The 16,133-nt window shown below is 45.6% G+C and overlaps 1 protein-coding gene across 2 annotated transcripts in view; it reads right to left on the reverse strand.

Annotated features, from left to right (window-relative positions):
- Positions 1-16,133, reverse strand: part of LOC119432193 (probable aminopeptidase NPEPL1) — a 56,382-nt gene that overhangs the window by 33,438 nt on the left and 6,811 nt on the right. For both annotated transcript variants that reach the window (XM_037699485.2, XM_037699484.2), the window contains exons 3-5: positions 12,892-13,074; positions 10,726-10,986; positions 6,749-6,830 (exon numbers count right to left, since the gene is read on the reverse strand). In XM_037699485.2, coding sequence (XP_037555413.1) covers positions 6,749-6,830; positions 10,726-10,986; positions 12,892-13,074 — 526 coding nt within the window. The remainder of the gene's footprint in view (positions 1-6,748; positions 6,831-10,725; positions 10,987-12,891; positions 13,075-16,133) is intronic.

Raw genomic sequence — 16,133 nt, forward strand, 5'->3', positions numbered from 1 at the left:
AGAGGAACGGGATGCATTGCACCGAGAGGCCAGATGGGCACACGGTGCGCACCTGGCACGTTTTCATAGTGAGGCCACGCTGATGAGAATCACTGTAGTAGGTCAGCTCGTTAGACCTATACTCCATAGAAAAGTACTCTTATTGCAGTTGGACTCCTTTGAGCAATAACCCCCATTCCCTTTTGCTGAGCATAAGTTGCGCCCTCACTATTCGCAGACTGGGGCTCCTTGTCACCAAAGGTTGGCTTTCCCACAAAACTTACGTCATCCAGTGGCTTAGTTTAACTTGGGCACTTGATTCTGCCATGACGGCAACATGCTTAACCATAAAACAGGCGCACATTTGCGGGTTAGGTAAAAACAGATGCGAAGAATCGCGCCTGCTCTCGCACGGGAGCAGACGGGACTGTACATGTTTGATGGCTGCGTGAAAATGAATTTACAAGTTATGGGAATCCTCGGGTCCCATAACCGCCGCACGGGCAGCGAACGTTGCGTCAAGCGCATGCGTGCCAGGGAGAGTTGGGAGAGGGGAAACTTTCCTTCCGCGGGCGGCACGCGGGAATCGCAAGCGCTATCAGCGCCACCGGGTGGGTCACATGAGATCCCGCTGATATCGCCCGGCTCTCTTTGGTCCCCAGCAAGCGGCGATGGCGGAAGTCTCCGCCGCCGCTCCCGTATTCCCGCACGTGGTTAGTGAACCGCGTTCTTGCCGCGGCAAACGCCGCGGCCCCCCGTATTCCCCAGTTGGTAAGTCGGAAGCCCTTCTTTACCTAGTGTATTATTCTCTTCGAGGGAACCCTCAGCGATGTCAACTATAGCTAGCTGGCCTGCTCGAAGTGTTAGTTGCAGTCGTAATAAATGCTTTCCGAGTGTACACGTGGTTGTCGTCTTTTGTTTCCTCGAGCTTGTACCGGACTGCGGTTGATGCGCAGGCATGCGCCTACCGCGGGGCTCGGTGTGTCGAGGCAGAGGGCCATTGGCATCTCCCCATATCCCGACAAAGTCTATTTTACCCATCAAAAATTTTCTAGTCAAACAGCAAGATTTCAGCTTTCTGCAAAAACTGATGTTAAATGGACTGTGCGTAATTGTTTTTTTCTTATGCTAATGCTGTTTTTTGCAAGTATGCAAGTTGCTCCTTTTGCTGAAATATTTCACTTCAAATTATCAGATACATCAGACAACAATGGCGCAGATATGTTTCGTCAAAATATGTGACATCAGTAACTTTTCTTGAAAGAATGCTAAAAGCTGAACTAAAAAAAAAATGAAGAAGTTAATTTACTTCCAAGTAAGCCATATCTTTAAAACATATGCTCTAAAAATTTATACCTATTTAGCAGTAAAGACATTGAATATAATGTTATTCCTAGAAAAAAAAAGTTTTCAAGGCATGATAAGCTGTGTTGGTGGCCAGAGTAAAATTTGCAGCAAGTAGGGCCCGGTATATGATCTAAGGATTCCTTTTGCCCAATTCTTTTTTTATCCACCACTGACACCGGCCGATGCTGGTACCAATGTAGGCGAAGCGCTGCTCAGACCACTGATGTAGTGGGAAAAAAAATTGCACCCTCATTGTTACGTTACACAAGTCTAGCTCTGTATGCTTTCGAATGTATCCTACAATTGAGAGAAGTTATGAAAATTATTTTTTAAATGCCAGAAATAATTTAGTATCCCAAAAAGGACGGACCTTGTGAAGCTACCCAGTGCTACATGGGTCAGCCGACTAGAAATGTTTCATAATTTCAAATGCGAGCACTAGCAGATAGACAGTAACAGCAGTAACTACTTTGGATGTTAAGGTTGACTTTCATTTCAGTTCTGCAAGAGATCCTGGCTGCAGAGTGGAACAGTTTTTCTAACCCAAGCATTGCCGCAGGAAACCTATACAAGGACCCCTCTTCATGCCACGAATGTTACTCAGCCTTCTTCAGGTGGTACTCATACACAAATAAAGGTGTTCCTTCTTGTGCACTATGATATCGCTTCAAATAGTGTAGAACAGCAACATCTACATTTTAAACAGATACTGCTGTGATTCTAACTTCAGCATGCTCTGCCTAAGATGACAAAATGTATCGTTGCATCTTGTATCATTGATCCTATTTGAGGATGAAGGATACGAGACACCAAAGGTGATCCCATTTGAGGTGGGCGCAGAAGCACTTCCATTTACTTTCTGCAATTCCATCCACTATTAAGTGAGGGCAGGCATTGTCGTAATCCCTTTTTCTTGCAAGTCACTTATAGTGAAATGAGTGATGGAGCTGCTGTGGTGTCTTAACGTATCAAGCAGCATTTATTTTTCTGGTAACCTAAACTTTCAATTATCTCCCGAACTTCATTACGCACTTTTTTTTTCAAGAAATCTTCTATTTCGTCTATTACAGTAAAACCTCGGTAGTACGTAGTTGGCAGGGAACATAGATCAGGTACGCACTATGCAATGTACTAATTAATCAATAATGGCAGATGAGCGGCTATAAACTTACGGGTCAGGAAGAACTATGTCTTAATTCTCACTCAAACACATGCAGACAAGTTTCATTTGTGAGCAGGATATAAAACTGATTTTCACTTGCTGCCATGGCGGCCTTGTAGCAACGACGGTATCCTCAAATTTGGCAAGGTCGCAAGCCAGTTTCTCCATCAGGCCCCACTTCTCTGTGAACACACTCAAGGGGTCAACATATGCGCCGTGTCTGATGCGGAAGGGCCATCATTCACTTCCACGTCATCAAGGTGGACAACGTGAAAGTACAAAAAGCTATGGGAGCAGCAAACATGTCATGGCTACCATCTTTTGACGTCACTATAGGTGGCGACTGCAGTGCGGAAAAGGTCCTTGTGCCGCAATTTCACTATCTATGGTCTGTGTGCATGACATTTAGCCGATTCTACGCTTGTACGCACCGAAAAATGAAGTAAATACTATGCACTAACCGTTTGGCACGCGGTAAGCTACTACAGCTTAAGCAGGCAGCAAGAACATTAGGTTCAATGGCGACAGGTCGGGGGATTTATCACGAATATATTTAAACCAAAATTACTTATTAAGCGGGTAAGTATTAACGAGGGTTTACTGTATTGCTTGCTTTCTTTGATGAGTGCATCAACGGTCTCAATGCTGGCTTGAATAGCGGCTTTTCAAAAAAATTTAATTATGGGGTTTTATGTGCCAAAACCACTATCTGATTATGAGGCACGCCGTAGTGGGGGAAACTGGAATAATGTGGACCACCTGGGGTTCTTTACATGCACCTAAATCTTCTTCTTCTTCTTTCTGGGGTTTTACGTGCCAAAACCAGTTCTGATTATGAGGCACCTAAATCTAAATACATGGGTGTTTTTGCATTTCGAGGGCGACCACTCCGAGACTGATCTTCAATGCTTGTCTGGCCATCTTTAAAATGCCCGACCCATACTCGCACACTGCTCGAGCTCATTCATGCGTCGTCATGCACGAGCTGAAGTCTCTTATGAATTTCTATAGCTGAAATTTGCTCTTTCACCAGAAATTATATCGCCACACGTTGATGAAACGAGACAATAAGTTCTGCCAATTTGGTTCGTGCACTTGTGCCTAGATCATATAACCTGTTACTGCCAAATGGCAATCCATTATTGCAATAAAGATAGAGCTATATACAACAAAATACCCATTCTTGTGCGCTTTCAGAATTGCATACATTTAATAGTTCCATCTTTCAGTACAGCCCTCATATATATTGTGAAGATGAAGTAACTTGGCCTCGGGCGCTGGCAAAGCGGGCGCGAAGAGGAGGAAGACGACGAGGGAGAATAGAGAACGAGCCACTCTCGAAGGCAACGGGTGCTATCTCTGTCTCTGTTCCTTTACAATGGCACAGCCAACGTAAGCCCAGTCTTAAGGCACTCCAGCCTTCAGCACAGTGTTGCAGAGGCCTTGCGTCCTCCGGCATCTCGCGTCCAGGGTCCTTCTGGTGAGGGAACGCCGTCCACGCTTCCTTCGTCATGGATGCCGCACCTGGGACTACCTGGGACTATCTCCGAGCCACCAAGGCATGCCGTTCACGCTGCCTTGGACATGGATCCTCAGCCGTCGTGGGTGCCTCCTGCGGTCTAGGAACGCCATCTTACGCTTTCCGTGATCTGGATCACTGCCCCATGACATCATCGCAATCTCAGCCAGCAAGGGATGCCGTCCATGCTTCCTCGGTTATGGCGCCGGCCACCCTACCACCGTCGCAAGCACCCACCGCACCATCCGCGGACGGCATCCTAGCCTCCTCGGTGGCTCTAGGGCAGGACTCTACCGGTGATCTTGTCCAAGCCATCGCCAAGCTGAATCACCAGCTCGCTCTTTTGACGAACACCTTCGAATCCGTCGGTGGTTGCGCCGTTGCACGTCACACTGAGACAGCGCTTTGGGCCCACCGTCTTGGATCTGTTCTGCCTGGGAACGCCGTACATGCTTCCCTTGGCGAGAATATCATCATGAGCACTACTTCGACTCTTCAGCCACCAAGGTATGCCGTCCATGCTTCCTTGGTGGTAGAACCGGCTGCCGCGACTACCACAACAACCACACTGTCCGTGGACACCGGCCCTGGTTCCTTGGGCAGCTGGACAGGTAGCCTGGCGGAGTTGAGCCGCTGCGACTTCCAGCAGCCGGCTTACGTAAAAATACCGCCTTTTCACGGCTTTCAAGATGACGTCACCCTTTGGGTTCACACCATCAATGGGTGATTGGCATGCTTGGCCAGACCACAAAAGATGGCTGGTTGCAGCCAAACGACTTTTTGGTGCCGCAAAGGCATGGGACACCTATGAAGGCGTCAAGCAACGGTCCTGGCCTGCATGGAGTGCAGCTCTGATCGCTGCTTTCGGCCCACTCACGTATGCCTGCGACGAGCCCGGCCAGCACTGGTCTGCAGCCAGAGCTCCTGAGGAGCACCACCTTGACGTGGCAGTAGTTCCCAGCAACGCCTGGACAGAGAGGTCCGCAGGCTGCCCCACCGCAGACACCGGCTCCACCCCAGACGGTGGGAAGCGCATGGCGACCACCGCTCCTGCGTCGACCCGAGCGGCGCATCACAAACCGACACCACTGGCTTCACCACAAGCTCTGAACACGCAGCAAGTCACCGCTGCTACTTTCATGTGGCAGTCTACAGCCAGCTGAGCTGCTGTGACGAAAACCCTGCGGAGCTAGGAATCTGCAGCATCTCGCCTGCTGTAGCTGCACCCGAAAGGTTTTAGCAGGTAGCCCTGCTGTAGACCCAAAATTCGAGCCATTTTTACCCCCACGAGTCTCGAACTCTGCGTCAACTTCCGACACCAGGCCATCACTTCCAGAGACCGAGACCACTTTCGGTCCACTGCAGCCAGTGAAACAGCTCCCGAACACTTCAACGCCGGGGCGCATGGAGGCGCCGGCGCTACCACTCCAGACACCCGACCTGTCCGGCAATCGTAGCGGGGACATGATTCCCGACTCGTCGGAGCCACATCGCTGCATGTCCCCGCAGTCATTGGCCGAATTCGTGGCCATTCACAGCGCATGGAGGGAGGCCTGCCTGAAGGTCATCATCATCAAAGACCTGCCCACACGCGAAAGCACAAGATGCCAGTCGCGCAACGCTCGCGGTTTTTCGTCTAGCGTGGCTGATTCAAGCACAATGACGAAACTTCATCACTCAGTGGCAACACGGAAAATACGCACGCGACAGCTGAGCAGAGAAGCCGTTCGTCGTCCAGAACCTGCTGCCGTACGTGCACACCTGCAACGGGATAATCGTCGGCTAGACCTGCGACCAGCGCGCTGCAGTCAGTGCCGCCCGCCAGAGAAGCTGGTTGCGCGCTGGACGGCTCACCAACGACGACCTTATTCCCTGGACAAGTTGCTTGGTTGCAAGCGCACCGGAAACTCGCAGCGTGGCCGAGTGTGAAAATGAAGTGAACTTGGCCTCGGGCGCTGGCAAAGCGGGCGCGAAGAGGAGGAAGAGGGAGAATAGAGAATGAGCCACTCTCGAAGGCAATGGGTGCTGTCTCTGTCTCTGTTCCTTTACAATATATATATATACATATATTACAACCCTCATAAAAATTGTTTGTTTGAAAGCATATCAAGTTCTGTATTTTGCCAAATTTTGCCCACCTTTGAGAGAAGTCACTGAAATCTTCCATTCTGACAGCACATATTTGCGTCATTATTGTTTGAACAAACTACATGTGAACAGTTACAGTAACTCGCACATTTATGAAAAAGAGCATTAGCACAAATCAGTGGCTATGACTGAAAGGAAATATTGCACTATACCACCCACACAACTTCACGGAAAACAAAGGCCTCACCATTTGGCGAGTTAAATTTGAATGGTCAAAATAAACTGGGAAATCCACTTTCACGCAGCCACCAACATATAGAAATTTTTTCACTCAAACTTGTAGCGGTATCATCTAGCATGATATGACTTCAATACTCTTTACATATATGGTAATATGCAGGCTTAAATGACAAAATACTAAATGGAGCACTACAAGAATGCAAAATAACTGGAAAGCAGGAAGCCACCATACGTATTTTACATTAAAACCTGCAATGTAAATAAATTCCCACATTTTCTTCAAGCAAAATTCTAGCATGGAACTAAATGAATACATGGTCAGATCTACACCTCAAATTTTAAATGGTCTTTCTAATATGTACATTCAAGTGCTGTAAAAGAAACAGAATAATTTAAACATTAAAAACACACACCTCCAAAACCTTTGGTATTAAGTTCCTCTCCCTTGATTATAGTGGGCTTGAGGCCTAGAGTACTTCCAACATTTTCCACCTCCTGGAAGTAAGAAAACAAAAGGGGAGGGATGCAAAAATCATACTGGACAATGCAAATAAAATAGGTCTCAGTCTCAATAAAGACAAGTCCCCTCCCTGAAATGTTGGTAGCGGGCTGAGCTTTATCGACTTTTGTTCAAACAAATACATTCCAGTTCCATATGGCTAACTCATGTGACAAGCATGACTGAAAAAAAAAAAAAGTTGCATGTTCAATTTAAATCTTGAAAGCACCCCGAGTTTAAAGGGTCCGTCATGAGATATGGGTATTGCAAACAGACTAGAGCACTGCACGAATAATGCCAGTGACAACCTTGTCACAATATTACACCAATAGCTGCAAAAACACCTTAAAGCGCACATGCCCTTCTTAAAGGAGCCACTCTTTATAGCAGCAGAGACAACTTTAGAGGCTGTCATCTCTGCTTCACGTGCGTACCCCCTGCAATACACAAATAGCGACTAGCGACACGAACTCCCCGTGAAACAGAGCACACAAAACCATCTCCAGAAATGCAATGTAAAGCAAGAAACGGGGGAATGAAAAAGAAAGAAGGTTGGGATTGCGACGCTACCATTGCATGTGCTCTGGGCTTCAGTATTGAAGAAGGCAAAGGAAGAATTTCACGTGTGGGCAGGTCAAGGTAATGTCAAGGTAATAAGCTTCTGCTGCAGGGAGCATAGTTTGAAACCTTTTATTTGCTTCTATATTCGCTGCTGCCAACCCTTTTTAAAAATTCTTGCCGTAGCATGCTCCCTGGACAGTTGTTTACAACTTCCAGAGAACATAATAACCAACATTTCAAATGGTGTCTCCGGTGAGGGGCCCATCCCAATTTCTTCCATTAAAAGAATTTCAATATTTGCCTCTTTTTTTTATTATTCTAGCAAGTTCTCGCCATTATATCCAGGTTGAAAAAGTACTACATTACATGTGCAGTTTACCTCTTATATTCACCCAAAATACCTTATCGAAAAAGGGACTCTTCTTCAAGACACGTGTAAGGCTTAAACATAATTATTTGAACAGATGATAGCAAAAGGAATCGAAAGCATAGAAAAATATGTTCACGTGCCAAAACTCAAATGTATGGCAAGAACCAAGTTGACGCAGCTTGTTTCCAGCAAGCTAAGCAGAAGCAGCTGGAGCCTGGATGAGTACGGCTCATCTTTTTGACATAGGTAAAAAAAGCCTTAATGAGTACAGCTCAGGCTTGATAGTTACACAGTTCAGCTCAAGTTACTTAAATAATGTATACCCGTGAGCAAAAGTAAACGGACCAGGAATTGGGCAATAAAACTGATTTTTTTCGCTGCCTGTGAGTGCAACTTGAAATTAAAGACTGCAACCCAAACTTGGCATTGCGAATTTTCTAACACACTCGTCAGTTTCCGGTTATGCGTGTTGATTACGAAGAAATTACGTTTTTTTGGTGACCCCGTGGTCCGTACACTTTTGCTCACAGGTGTACATGCAAGGACACGTACCCGCAAGCATGGATGTCAAGCATGTCAGACACTTGTCTGGACTGACAGGGCAACTACTTAACTAGTGAACATGCTAATGGTGACATCAGAGCGACATTGAAAACAGCCAGCATAAACAGAAACCTAACAACAACTGAAATAGACTGTCATGAGAGCCAGCCCATTTCACAACAAGATGTTTGTTACTAACAGCAGCAAATGCGTATAAAGTGGAATCTCGATGATACGAATCTCACGGGGTCACGAAAAATATTCGTATTAGCCGAAATTCGTATCATCGAAACACAATTAAATCTAGCTAAATTATGGGGGGATGGGAGCATCAAATCGCGAAAATCGTGAGAAAATTTTATTTTTGAAAACCACGCGTTTCGGTAGCTGCAACGCCTAATCTATGCTGTATCAAAATGGTTTGGCTGAAAACGCGCTAAAAGTGGCCGAAAAAGATTTATTCGTCAGTGCGCAGGGCGAGAAATCACCGCAAGTCACGGAGACATAGCTCGTATTTCCCGCCACCGAGCGCCGCCATCTTGGTATCGTTCGAAAGTTCGCCGTTCGCCGTTCCGCTTCTCAATTCGTCCGTCGTCGCCATCTTGTAACAAACGCGCAAACTCAAAAGAAGCGCGGGTCTGCGATAGGTAGTCACATGGACCCTCCGATGAAAGTGGCCTTCGATTGGCTGCCGTGCTGAAAGGCGTCTCTCTATTGGTTGCTGCTGTGGCAGGGGCAAGATGGCAACCGCAGTTGTCTGCTTTGTAAACCACGCCGGTGTCTTCACTTAACACGCAGAATTCGGATTACTGAGAGCTCCCAGGTTAGGATCGTCGCTAATTGGAGAAAAAATTTTGGACGAAGCACGCCTTCGGAATACGGAAGCGCAAGCCTCCTACAGCAAGAAAAATACGGCGATTAGCGGGAGAAGCGGAGGAGCACCCGACTGAACATGCCGCGCTATCTTGCACCATGTGACTCCGGCAGTGAAACCGACAATCGTCCTGTGCCATCGGCACCGATAACGCAGTCGACGGAAGACGCGCCAACGGAGGCTCCCGCGCCTCGGCGTACGGCTGCGCCAATCAGCCGAGATCGTATCTCGGTAGACATAGCTCGCTGCGACTAGGCAAAATGGCGCAAACACAAAGAACGCGGCCCGAAGCACAGCAGCCACTCCGTCCAATGGGCAGCCGCCGAAAAGGAGGAAAAGCACGAAAGAAAAGCGCCACCGCTTCAAATTCTTCGCGCCCAGTCGCGGCCTCCGCGCTGTCCGGCGCCGCGTCCGCGCCTCCGCACCAAAAGAGAAAGGGAGAAAGCGCGTGACTGCACGCTGTTCTCTTTCTCGGCCGTCGGTGGGGCGGAATTTATTCCTATCAACCGACGCGGGTCGAAAATCTATTTATAACAACCGTACTCTAGCACGTTGCAAAGTAATGGGGCTTGCCCGGGACCATGGAAAAATTTGTATCATCCGGAAATTCGTATTAGGCGTGATCGTATCATCGAGATTCCACTGTAATACTAGTCATGGAGAGGTGCTGGTTAATGCATACCCTAAAGTAAATAAACCAAAGTCATCCACAAAGCTGCTTAATTCCTGCAGATGAGTTAAGTTTCACGTTTTGAATGCTTTAATACCTCTTTATGAAAAGTATGGACAAGCTAACAAGTCAGCGAACACATGCACGAGATAAAACATGTCAAAGACTGCAATGAAATCCCCAGACGTGGTGACCCAATAACCATGATCCACGTGGCTGTGTGCACAAAGGTTTGCAAGGTTCACATGATTGTGTGCATGATTAATTGTTTGCACAAAGGTTTGCAGTTCAGCCCTCCCACCGCCACGCCATTTGCCGGTTTTCCTGGATCTCGCTAAATTAGCACAAAACATGCATCGCAAGAGCTCTGTTGGACGATTGTACATAACACAACTGAATTGCAGCAAGCGGATTCATTCCTAGTACCTTAAACTATTCTCTATTGTGAAACTGCAGAGTCATCCAAAGATGCAAGACCAAGCTGTCCACAGTTTGTCGTATGAGCTTTCTCTTACGACTCCAAGCGCACTTCCTGCTTCTCTCCAATACGCACTACCTGCAGCCACTCACTAGCTGGTAGCACTTGTCAGCTGACATGACCAGTTTGAGCCACACGAGCAAAAAAAAAAAAAATGCCCATTGTTCATTCTCCTGCCTCCACACATATATGTGCTACAGAAATGATGCTCAGTTGGTCGTTTTCTTTATCCACTATTCTCCTTTGAACAATTTTACATGCACCAAATTTCATATGAAGTCTGAACAAATTTCAATTATGCAAAGTTTGTACTTTACATATTGCGACTATATTGTATTTTTGTTTGTAGTTTTGTGCACAGTACTTACAGATAAAACTTATCGCTATGGTCATACCTTGATAAAGGCCTCTGTATTCATGTCATGGCAAGGAGTGTCAACAATCTTCGCTGTCAACTGAATGCCTTCTGCAGCTGCAGTGAGACAGCGCAATTCAGGCTCACCCAAGTGGCGACCTCCGTATGCTCCATCCACAAGCAGGAACTCCACTGTAACACTGTGAGACCCTGGAGTACCACTGGACTTTCGAGTGTACACTGGAAATGCTCTGGCAACAGCACAAGCACTGGCAAACACATCTTGCCACTCACATACTACCTGTAAGTAAAAGATTAAGATGCAAATTTTCAGAGCAGTGAAATTTGCAAACATAAGGACAATAAGACTGCCCTCCATACTAGACTACCATACTAGCCCTATGTCAGCGCTCAAAGATTGCGTTTTTGAAATCGTGCTCTTTGGCAGTCTTTTGGCAGGATGTTTTGAAAGGAAACCAGGATCTGGTGCGAGCCCTGTGGCAAAGCTTTATGCGCCGTTCCGTGGTTCATGAATCTTCATATAATTCATGACCTGTCATAGCAGTGGAAAAAATGGGCGAAAAACTTTGGTGCCAAATTTCGCTTCGCAGAATAGATTTTGAAGCACTGTAAAATAAAGTATTTTCTTCGTTTTGGACCATACCGTTTGTGGCAATGACAAATACATAAATATAATGCTTAGTGAAGAGGTAAATTAGATTGCAGGTGTAAAGCACAAAGTAAAGTGGTTCAAATTTTTTCGGAGTTTTAGGAAAAAGGGACATTCAAAATATGCCACAAAAAGAAGCAAAATAAGGTCACTTTTGGTCAGAATAATAAAGTGCTGAAGAGGTAATGAAAGTGTTCCACACAAAAAGAAACACCTGTTATATTTAAACCCACAATGACCATATGTTCAAAGTTCACATGCCTTGCTCGTGTACCAATATACATATATGCAGATTCTTTTATTCCAAGAACTAGCACCAAATGAAACCCCCTGCTTTCCTTTGTCGCTTCAGACACCAACAACACTAAGACAGTCCTTAATGAATATTGTGCCTGCTTCTTATACGATTTCTTGTTAAAACAAAATTATTTCCCACTTCTCTCAGTGCCTCGAGACTGAATAAATACACCAACTCGGCCAGCTTTCCCTACTTCTGGCAAATAACCTGCAGGAACCATGCCATCACACACATTAATTTAAAGCGATATTACAAAAGAGGCCCATGCATAATTTTGTTTCTATAGAACTTCATACAACTACACAACTTTATTGATGCACATGTACATCCTTGTTGTTTATGTATACCACTCCTTTCTGCAATGCCTTCAGGCCTGGAAAGTATTTCAATAAATAAATAAACACTCTTCAGCATTCAACAAAGCCTCATAAAATGTCACTTTTGGAGTTCAAACAAGTCAAGAACAACAGCACATTTTCAGTTTGATTTCTGTTAATGCCCATGGCTTTATTTCGATTCCTCCACATAGATTAGGTTGACACATTTAGAAGTTCACTACACCGCAACTGAATTTCAGGAATGTTTGCTGTTGGGCTAGTTGGTAAATGGTGTTAAGAATGAAAACAGCGGAATAAATGAGGCAAGAAAGACTTTTTCGTGTCCTCTTTCTTGCATCATTTTCTCTCTTACAGCAATTGAATGTCACTCTCTCAAGCAGTTACACATAAATGGTATTTTCATTTTAATTAGTTTTTTCTTCTGTACACATTTCAATTTATACCGATGATACCACCATGACAGTAATATTCAATTCTGGCGTTGTACGAGCCAAAACCACAGTCTGATCATGAGGCACGCCATATGGGAGGCTCCGAATTAATTTTGACTACCTGGGGTTCTTTAAAGTGCACGCAATGCACGATACACGAGCGTTTGTGCATTCTGCCCCCAACAGAATACAGCCGCTGCGGCCAGGATCAAACCCAGGATTTGGAACTCAGCAGTGCAATGCCATAGCCACTGGGCTACCATGGTGGGTCGCCATTACATTAAGTACACTCAATGGTCTACCATGGTTAGTTTCATAATGCACTGTAATTCCATGCACAGTGCTGTGCGAAGTACATCTAGGGCTCAGAAAATAATTGCACTTTGAGGCATATGTAGCTGTGCACGCCTGTGCACGCTGTTGAGCTCCCACTCCAGAATCAGTTCCAGCAATATCAATTAAAACTTACCACAACAAACTCATCCACTCCAGACGTAAGGTTCTTCACCAGTTTGGTGAGTGAGTGAGCATGTGACGGAGTATTGTGACGTGAGCATTTGGTTGGCAATGCTGCCACAATGGCTAGATTCAAGTATAAGAAGCAGTTGTCAGTGGGTGAAGGGTGCAACGAGCCCACAGCCGCTTTGAACATCTAAAACAGGTGGAAAACAAGCAATTACTATTTTTAGATTAATGCCCTGCATAACTGCTGGCACAATGTAAGCAAAAAAAGAAAATGAACTTAAACAGATTATTGGCCATCCACTAGGTAAAGCAGCTGCTAAGATTTAACCCCTGGTGCGCTTTTGGGCAAGCCTAGCTGACAGCACAGTTATGGAATGAAAAACTGATCTGCCTAACAACTGCACGGCCAGAGTCATATTGAGTGGTATACAGGGTGTTTCAGCGAACACTATCAAACATTTTTAAAGTTTGCCTACGGCAGATAGCACAATTCTAGTTCAGGAGCTGGTCTACTTGAAGAGGCGAACATTACTTGCATTAAAAAAAAAATGAAATGCATAATCGACTAATCACGAAATTTTGCTAATTCACATTTTAAACTAATTATATGGCCCATATTGCAATTTACAACTTGTAGCCATGAAGTTCGCAAGGTGGGATCCACTTGAAACGAGATGACACCAGTTTCGAGATATTAATTACCGAACTTTGCAGAGAACTGCATTAGCGTTCCGGTTACTTTTGTGCTTCAATGCCTAAAACGATGTTTTGTTAAGAAAGTCACTGGAGCGCCTATGCATTTCTCCACAAAGTTAGGGAATATCTCGAAACTGGCGTCATCCTGAGAATTCATTCCAATTCATTCTACGATCCGCCTTGCTAACTCCACGACTAGAATTTGTAATTGCAATATGGACCATAAGGCCATTAGTTTAAAATAAATTAGTTAATTTTGTTAGTTAGTCGATTATGCATGTCAAATTTTTTTTAAAGTAATGTCGGCCTCTTCGAGTAGACCAGCGCATGAACTAAAATTGTGCTATCTGCCACAGGCAACCTTTAAAAATTTTTGAAAGTGTTCACTGAAGCACCCGGTATACAGTATGGCCCATGAGCTCAGTATATTTACTTAATTTCATGTGCAGGCATTGTGTGGCAGATAAATAAGTACTTGAATATAAGTGGTAAGCTGCTTCACACTATCAATACACATAGCTGCTTACAAAAACATTTCTGGATGTAGGCAGGATAAGCTAAGACCAAAACAAACAAGGTTGGACCAGCAATTGCTAAAATAATGAATCAGGTAGGTTAACAACCATAGCACAACACTGCTAAGAAGAAACATGCACATGCACAGAGTGTATGTTCTCTGCTTTTTCTACAATGCTTCATAGCATCATATGTTGAATACTGAATACAAAGTGATGTTACTAAGTGAAAGTTAACACTAAGCAGTCACACTGGATAGGATTTGCCTGACATTTTTTCAGAACTATTAATCGCGAAGCACATGACCCCAAGCACTTCATTTTGTACAATGATAAGAGAATCAGCACTGAAACTTTCAAAGCTATGATGCTGAATGCAGCACCATAATGCACAGCCGAGTGAGCAGGCAGAGCAGACTTTGGTATTACACACTGCATTTTCATCACACCACTCGTGTTCAGGCATGTGTGTTCTGGCGATGGCAGATGTACAGCTTAATGTCCCTTGCAGGAATAGGAGCTGATGTTGTTATTAAGGCATGTTCAAAGCCATATTCAAAGTGTAGTCATGGACAAGGCAAAGGTAGATACACTGAGCTAAGACATGCAATAGAACAGTCGCAAATCTGTCAATTAGAATGTCTTCTCTTCAGGACATGCACTGCTGTGTGTGGGATGTATTTCTATTTAAATAATTGCCCACCAGGTAATCATCACGACATCTATTGACCAAAAAGATCTTTAAGTATAGCAGAGAACACACAGCTGTGAGAAATGGTCACCCAAGAAGCAATATATCAATTTCACTGCAGAGACGCCTGATGACAATTTGTCAAATTTCAAACTCCATGGCAGAGCATGTAGGCATATTACACCTCAGGCTGCTTACCATAATTTAGCATTGAAACTGCACATTCTGCTTCATTAATGATAAACATAAGAGCTACATTTTGCCGATGTAGCGACAAACACGGACTCAAGCGAAAAACGAGGACGAAGTGTGTTGGTTGGTGCTCGCGCTCGCTCTGCTTTGCCATTGACCAGACCGTTTTCGTGTCGCCTGATTATTTATATAAATCACGCCCTGACGTCAAGACGTCTGCTTGCATTTGGTAGAGCCTGCTGGTTTCACTCATCACCCTGGAACTCCCGTACCCGGACTCTACCTCCAGCCTCGGCTATGCCTGACGACATGGCGCCGCAAGAAGCTACGCCGCCCACGGCTGTCATCTGTTCTGGCGTACCAAGGCAGCGCGACCCTGTTCCATTCAGTGGAACCGAAGACCACGACGTGGAGGACTGGCTGTCCTCCTACGAACGAGTGAGTGCACACAACAAGTGGGATGACGCCGACAAACTCATCAACGTTATCTTTTACTTGAGCGATGTGGCCATTCTATGGTTTCGCAACCACGAAGTTGACGTTGCGAACTGGTCGTCTTTTAAGACGAGCTTTGCAGAGGTATTCAGCCAACCCGCTGCGCGCAAGCTCCGCGTCAAACAGCGCTTGCGTAGTCGTGCCCAGAACTCCGGCAAAAACTTTACCGCCTACATTGAAGATGTTGTCGACCTCTGCCGCCGTATCAACCTTTCCTTGTGTGAGGCTAACAAAATCAGACAAAGTATGAAAGTCATTGAGGACAACGCCTTCCACATGCTCGTTGCAAAGAACCCCCAAACGATTGCTGACATAATTCAGCTCTGCCAAAGTTACGACGAGCTGAGGAAATAGCGCATTTCCACGCGGCGCTCCAACTTCGACACGACCAACATCTCGGCCCTCACCATTCGCGATGATTCAGTTGACCACAGTTCCTTGCAGAAGCAAATACAGCAGTTTGTTCGCGAAGAAGCGGCACGGCAATTGTCTCTTGTGTCGTGCATCCTGGAGCCTCCACAATCACTCGCTCCGTCGCTTCGACACGCCATTCAGCAGCAAGTTTCCGAGGCGCTGCCTATTGCTCAATGCCTCATGAACAACAGCATCCGCCTGCCTCCGCCCCTCTGACCTACGCTGAAATGGCAGCCAGGCATC

This window comes from Dermacentor silvarum, chromosome 1, assembly GCF_013339745.2.
Source record: "Dermacentor silvarum isolate Dsil-2018 chromosome 1, BIME_Dsil_1.4, whole genome shotgun sequence".
In the NCBI taxonomy this organism is placed as follows: Eukaryota; Metazoa; Arthropoda; class Arachnida; order Ixodida; family Ixodidae; genus Dermacentor; species Dermacentor silvarum.